Source organism: Capricornis sumatraensis, unplaced genomic scaffold (assembly GCF_032405125.1).
Source record: "Capricornis sumatraensis isolate serow.1 unplaced genomic scaffold, serow.2 scaffold52, whole genome shotgun sequence".
NCBI classification, from domain to species: domain Eukaryota; kingdom Metazoa; phylum Chordata; class Mammalia; order Artiodactyla; family Bovidae; genus Capricornis; species Capricornis sumatraensis.
In genome coordinates this window covers 78452-85829 of record NW_027184661.1, presented here as the reverse complement: position 1 = coordinate 85829, position 7378 = coordinate 78452, and the positions used below count along the sequence as shown (strand labels likewise).

The 7378-nt window shown below is 47.2% G+C and overlaps 1 protein-coding gene across 1 annotated transcript; it reads right to left on the bottom strand.

Annotated features, from left to right (window-relative positions):
• Positions 1 to 681: 681 nt before the first annotated feature.
• On the bottom strand, positions 682 to 2359 carry LOC138072479 (melanoma-associated antigen B2-like). Its single transcript, XM_068963522.1, has 2 exons — positions 1100 to 2359; positions 682 to 906 (listed from the first exon to the last, which is right to left on the bottom strand). The coding sequence occupies exons 1-2, from the start codon at positions 2357 to 2359 to the stop codon at positions 682 to 684; spliced, it is 1485 nt and encodes a 494-aa protein (XP_068819623.1).
• Positions 2360 to 7378: the final 5019 nt, after the last annotated feature.

Sequence of the window (7378 nt, the reverse complement as noted above, 5' to 3'; positions counted from 1 at the left end):
ACCCCACTTTACCCTTTTTTCTTTTTCTTCTTGAGGTAGAGAGCATCTCAGCCTCTTCCATAGAAGGACAGCTTCTCTGAGAGACTATAATTGAATGGGAAGAGGCTGAGACATTTTTGACTAAATATCACCAGTATAAGCATGAAGACTTCTTAAAAGCAGGTGCTCAATTAATGTTTGTGTAAAAGAAGAACCACGAATAAATCATTTGCAATAATTTATAATCTCAAACATACTTGAAAAACATAAGCATATTCAGGTATATAACTTTTATCTTTACAAAAAGGGAGACTAAACAGAGAGGAAAGTAAACCAAAAACTGACTAGCTTTCAGCTATATCTCAATTTATGTATCAATGTTCTGAGCCTCTCTTAGCGTGGTGTCTTTCACATTTCTAAGCAGATTCTCATCCTAAAGTGATGTTATTCTCACCCTGGATCACAAAGGTGATGTGAGGATTTCCAATATTTGAGAAAACAAAATTTTAGCTCCTAAATTTGACAAACAGCAAACTGTGTGTGACCCATGTTATTCATATGCTTATATCATGAATCTAAATGACCTTTCTGTTGAAATATTTTAAGAACTGAAAATTGGGGGAAATAATGTCAACAAGTTACTGATGCGTATCAGGAACACAGATTGACAGGGTTCTCCACGCACAAAGTGAACAACGGGCTTCAGACCACACTAGGGGCGAGATGAGAGGCTGGATTTGGCCCTGGGGCGCGCAGTGGCCAAAGCTGAAGGCCCAGCAGCAGCTGAGGGTGCAGTGCCAGGCCGGGCTGAAGCAGAAGGGCGAGCAGTGGCTGAGGGTGCAGTGCCAGGCCTGGCTGAAGCAGAAGGGCCAGCAGCAGCTGAGGCAGCAATGCCAGGCTTGGTCGAAGCAGAAGGGCCAGCAGCAGCTGAGGCAGCAATGCCAGGCTTGGTCAAAGCAGAAGGGCCAGCAGCGGCTGAGGCAGCAATGCCAGGCTTGGTCGAAGCAGAAGGGCCAGCAGCAGCTGAGGAAGCAATGCCAGGCTTGGTCAAAGCAGAAGGGCCAGCAGCGGCTGAGGCAGCACTGCCAGGCCTGGCTGAAGCAGAATGGCCAGCAGCGGCTGAGGCAGCAATGCCAGGCTTGGTCGAAGCAGAAGGGCCAGCAGCGGCTGAGGCAGCAATGCCAGGCTTGGTCGAAGCAGAAGGGCCAGCAGCGGCTGAGGCAGCAATGCCAGGCTTGGTCAAAGCAGAAGGGCCAGCAGCGGCTGAGGCAGCAGTGCCAGGCTTGGTCGAAGCAGCAGGGCCAGCAGCGGCTGAGGCAGAAGTGCCAGGCCTGAGTGAGGCAGAAGGGCCAGCCTTGGCTGCACCTCTGTCTCCGGTGCTCTCTACCTCCTCTCTCCAAGCCTCCTCATACTGTGGCAGGAAGGCAGTATGACCCGAATCCTTGACCTTGGCCAAAAACTGCAGGACTTTCATCTTGCTGGTTTCTGTGAGCAATTTAGGACCCCACAGGAACTCATAGCGAGGGGGATCGCTGCCGGGCACCTGGCGGTACTCCAGATACCCTTCCCGCACCAGATCTTCTGTGATGAGCTTCCTGGGCTCTCCAAAGATGAAGTGACTTCTCCCATCATAGATGCCCAGCATATTCAGGAACTTCCAGATCTTCTCCTCAGGGGCGTGGTTGCCATTCAGGTAGATGACACCCAGCAGAGGCATCAGAAGACCATTCTTCGGCAGCCCCCAGTCACCTCTCATAGACTCACTGTCGCTGAGATCTAGGTTGCTCACCAGGGTATAGCAGTGACTGTTGGGCCTGACTTCCTTCAGCACCAGGCCAAACACCAGCTCCATGCGCTCAGAGGCCCGGCTAAGGATCTCAGGGAATTGTTCCCTGTACCTTCTAGTGACTGCCTTCAGCATTTCAGACCTCTTAATGAGCGCCCTCATCGTATACTTACACAGCATGTACTGCACCAACACCTCTGCCTTCCAGGTCAGAAGATCTGTATGAGAGCTCTCAGCAGCAGCTGAGGCCTGGGAGGAATTTTCCCCTTCCTGAACTTGGCCCTCGGCCCCTACACCAGATCTCGAGCGTGCTGCGTGCCCGACACCAGATCTCGAGCGTGCTGTGCGCCCGACACCAGATCTTTTGTGTATAGCACCTGCAGCAGCGCTGGTGGTGCCTTGGGCTCCCTGAGGCCCCTTGGAGGTGCCAGCAGCAGACGAGCTTGAGGGACCGCTCTCTGAATCAGGAGGGGAGGAGGAGGTGGTCTCTTCTCCCCCAGATGTGGTAGCCTGATCATGAAGACCCTGGGTCTCAGCCCGGGCCTGGCGACGTTTCTCACGAGCACGGTGCTTACTCTTCTGCCCACGAGGCATGATGGCTGTGGTCAGGGACCGCAGGCACGAGTCTGGGCCAATAGACAGGAGGTGTGGGTACCTGGAGGATGGAGAATGAGCTGACATGAGCACCTTAAAACAGGGAGATTCTGCATTGGCTTAATCAAAGGCCACCTCTGCAGGTGTCCTTGAGGACACTGCCCTAGGAACCCACAAGGCTCCTGTTGTCCTGCTTAGCCTTTCCCCACACAATCCCACAGAGGAAGAATAGAGGCCGTACTTTTCCTCTGCGACCTCTCAGCCCTGCTTTGCAATCACTCAGGTGACAGCAGGTGCCAGCAGTGGGGTTTTCTAAGTTCTACTTCAGTGTTATCACGTCAAGTCCTGGCGGAGCCTTGGCACCCTTCCCTCTGCTACACTGATGCCGACACTTTAGACATCCCCATGATCCAGAGGTAAGTGAAGGGATGCCTCAGTCCACCTCCCTACCAGGAGATAGACAACCAGTGCTGAGAGCTCATTAGGGTCTTTTCTACCCTGAGTTCACTGGGATCATCATGCAAGGTCCTTACCTCGGCTCCTTAAAACATTGGGCACCATTATCCATTTGCGGGCTGCTGTCTGCACCTTCAGACTAAACATTTCCCCTCCCGCAGACTTCGTATAAAACAGTAATGAAGGTGCTGAGCCTCACAGCCCTTCCCTGAGATTTCCTGGGCTGAAATCCCAGGGCTGGGATGGGTGCACTGAGCAATCACTCAGGTTCCTAATTGAGCTCCTGGTAGAGAAGCTCAACTTTCCCCTGAAGCGATGACTGCTTGATAGTAAAAGCCAGTCACTCCGTGTCTCAAAAGCAGGAAGTGAAGATGACCTTATCTTACCAAACACGGTCTCCTGAGAACAAAATCTGGTGCAGGCAGGTTGATGTCCCTGTGGACCCTCACAAGATCCCAATTCAAGGTCTAAAATATTCTTTTGCTTCTGTTTTCTCCTATATGACTTTTTGGAAATAAATTTATTTTTTACAATATTACAATATTAATTTATAATATTGTACCAGTTTCTGCCACACATCTGTATGAATCAGCTGTAGGTTTATCTTATGTCTCCTCCATCTTGAAACTCCCTCCCACGTCACACCCCTCTTAAGTTATCACAGAACACTGGCTTTAAGCTCCCTGGTCATAAAACTAATTCCCACTGGTTATCTATTTTCCATATAGTAATATGTACCTTTTCAATGTTACTCTCTCAATCTGCCCCTCCCTCTCCTTCCCCCACTGTGTCCACGAGTGTGTTCTCTAGGTCTGCATCTCCAGGCTGCCCTGCAAATAGGTTCATCAGTACCATCTTTCTGGATTCCATATATATGCATTAATATATGATATTGGCTTTCCTCTTTCAGACTTAATTCACTCTGCATAAAAAAACTAGGAATAAAACTATCACATGAGCAAACAATGCCACTACTGGGCATATATCCTGAGGAAACGGTAATGGAAACAGACACCTGTACTCATGTTCACTGCAGCAGTCTTTACCATGGCCAGGACACAGAAGCAACCAAGGCCTACATTTGACTCATGACAGGGTGGAAGATTTCTCCCTCTGCTGACCACTCCATTCAGACCAAGACCCTGACTTCCCCATTAGCCCACAATGGGAATCGACATGTATCCTTGAGGTCTCCCAGGGACGAAGACAGGGAGATGTGGTCCGAATGACGTGGTGTGGAACATCCACAGCCCCCAACGTTCTCACCATCCACCAGGAAACCGCACACCCTCCCTTGCCAACCTGAGGCTGCCCCCACTGACCTGGTCTTCACTTCCCTGAGATGTCCCGGGAAGTGTCATGTCAAAACGCCTGATTCTCCCAGTCCTGAAAATAGGACTGGCGCTTTATGTGGCTCCATTTCTTATGGGAGGAGCCCCCATCCTTACTAGCGTCACAGCCATTAATATTGTTGGGGACTAGGTCCCTTCGTTGACCTGGGTCTATTCCATTAGAGCAAGGCTCTCACTTCCCCAAAACCAGCTCCAGTGGACACCAGGGGGCACCACAGTTGGCCAGCTCTACCCGGGGCGTTCTAGAGCCCAGTATAGGGGGGCCGCTCAGACTGGCCCCCTTGCAGTGTCGAAGTCTGCTCATCAGCCCTCAGGGCCCTCCTCTAGGACCTAGAGCTTCTCCGAGTGTTGAATCCGGGCCTACCCCCCACAGACCAACGCCTTAGCCTGAGAAACTCTAGCGCACATTCAGCCGATAGCGCTGAGGGACTCATAAGAGCCATATCACAGGGGTGGGATGTGGATGGGTCACTTTTATTGCTGGGAGGGTTGGGAAAGTCCCTTCAGCTCCATTCAGGTCCTCACCTTGGTTCCGGACGAGTTCTGGACACTAAGTCTCCGCCAATCGGTCGCCACAGCTACCGGCCGATCCGCTCGCTTTCAAAGCGGAAGTGGAGGGAGGGGAGCTGCGTAGGGTCCTACGTGGGGTCTCCCAGGGATGACGGCAGGGGCAGCGTGCTACGGGAACCCTGGTAGCTCAATATTCATCCGTCCTCGCATCCTCCTTGTGCAGTGTATCAGAGCCCAGGATGCCTCCTTGTATGAAACGAAGTCTTCCAGCTCCCAGACAAAGCCCTCGCCTTCCCAAGTCCCCAGTGGTGGGAGGCCAGCTTTGCTCTGAGCATCTCTGCTTGTCAGGTGGGTTGCCACTCTGTGAGCCTCCTTCGTTGGGGGCGAGATCCTCCCACTAGAACTGATGGTCCTCACCTTAAGTCCTGTTAGGGTCAACACACCCTCATCTGCAGATCTGGGTTCTGATCAGGCTAGAGGAGACTCAGCCCTCCCTAATATCACACAAGTTGAATGAGGGGACCACTCAGAAGTAGCTCTTTGGCGCTTCTCAGGGCTAAGAATTTACGGAATTCTGTTTGGCTCCCTCTGCAGGGGTCCCCGCTAACACTCAGCATCACATGTGAGGTCCTCTTTGAATTCAGGTCCCTCCCTCTGCGAAGCTGCGGCTGATTGTATTAGACAGAGGTCCCACCTCGCTAAGACTTCTAGACTGAAATCAACCTGACATCTGTGCCTAGCGCTTCCTGGGGTCCACAGCATCAGTGATTTTCCAGGGCCTCCATTTACAGTGTGTGGATAGTGTGTATAGTGTGTGTATAGTGTATAGTGTGTGTATAGTGTGTGTATAGTGTGTATAGTGTATAGTGTGTGTATATTGTGTGTATAGTATGTATAGTGTGTATAGTGTGTATAGTGTATAGTGTGTGTATAGTGTGTGTATAGTGTGTATAGTGTATAGTGTGTGTATAGTGTGTATAGTGTATAGTGTGTCTATAGTGTGTGTATAGTGTGTATAGTGTATAGTGTGTGTATATTGTGTGTATAGTATGTATAGTGTGTATAGTGTGTATAGTGTATAGTGTGTGTATAGTGTGTGTATAGTGTGTATAGTGTATAGTGTTTGTATAGTGTGTATAGTGTATAGTGTGTCTATAGTGTGTGTATAGTGTGTATAGTGTATAGTCTGTGTATAGGGTCTATAGTGTGCATAGTGTATAGTGTGTGTATAGTGTGTATAGTGTATAGTGTGTATAGTGTATAGTGTGTGTATAGTGTGTATAGTGTATAGTGTGTGTATAGTGTCTATAGTGTGTATAGTGTATAGTGTGTGTTTAGTGTGTGTATAGTGTATATAGTGTGCATAGTGAATAGTGTGTGTATAGTGTGTATAGTGTATAGTGTGTATAGTGTATAGTGTGTGTATAGTGTGTATAGTGTGTGTATAGTGTATAGTGTGTGTATAGTGTATAGGGTGTGAATAGTGTGTATAGTGTCTAGTGTGTATAGTGTATAGTGTGTGTATAGTGTGTATAGTGTGTGTATAGTGTCTATAGTGTGTGTATAGTGTGTATAGTGTCTATAGTGTGTGTATAGTGTCTGTATAGTGTGTATAGTGTGTGTATAGTGTGTATAGTGTGTGTACAGTTTGTATAGTGTGCTTAGTGTATAGTGTGTGTACAGTGTGTATAGTGTATAGTGTGTCTATAGTGTGTGTGTAGTGTGTATACAGTATAGTGTGTGTACAGTGTGTATAGTGTATAGTGTGTGTATACTGTGTATAGTGTTTATAGTGTATAGTGTATTTATAGTGTGTATAGTGTATAGTGTGTCTATAGTGTGTGTATAGTGTATTTATAGTGTGTATAGTGTATAGTGTGTCTATAGTGTGTGTATAGTGTGTTTATAGTGTGTATAGTGTGTATAGTGTATAGTGTGTGTATAGTGTGTGTAGTGTATAGTGTGTCTATAGTGTGTGTATAGTGTGTGTATAGTGTGTATAGTGTGTATAGTGTATAGTGTGTGTATAGTGTGTATAGTGTATAGTGTGTGTATAGTGTGTATAGTGTATAGTGTGTCTATAGTGTGTGTATAGTGTGTGTATAGTGTGTATAGTGTGTATAGTGTATAGTGTGTCTATCGTGTGTGTATAGTGTGTGTATAGTGCATATAGTGTGCATAGTGTATAGTGTGTGAATATTGTGTATAGTGTATAGTGTGTATAGTGTATAGTGTGTGTATAGTGTCTATAGTGTGTGTATAGTGTATAGTGTGTGTATAGTGTCTATAGTGTGTGTATAGTGTGTATAGTGTCTATAGTGTGTGTATAGTGTGTATAGTGTATAGTGTGTGTATAGTGTGTATAGTGTGTATAGTGTGTGTACAGTTTGTTTAGTGTGCTTAGTGTATAGTGTGTGTATAGTGTGTATAGTGTATAGTGTGTCTATAGTGTGTGTATAGTGTGTATAGTGTATAGTGTGTGTATAGTGTGTATAGTGTATATTGTGTGTATAGTGTGTATAGTGTGTATAGTGTATAGTGTATGTATAGTGTGTATAGTGTATAGTGTGTCTATAGTGTGTGTATAGTGTGTGTATAGTGTGTATAGTGTTTATAGTGTATAGTGTGTGTATAGTGTGTGTAGTGTATAGTGTGTCTATAGTGTGTGTATAGTGTGTGTATAGTGTGTATAGTGTGTATA

What these genes read in the sequence shown, in the direction of transcription:
- LOC138072479 (XM_068963522.1), bottom strand. Translation starts at nt 2,359, where the DNA reads ATGCCTCGTGGGCAGAAGAGTAAGCACCGTGCTCGTGAGAAACGTCGC. An exon ending in AGCCTGGCATTGCTGCCTCA is followed by an intron (nt 907 to 1,099) that starts GCCGCTGCTGGC and finishes TTGCTGCCTCAG; the next exon opens with CTGCTGCTGGCCCTTCTGCT.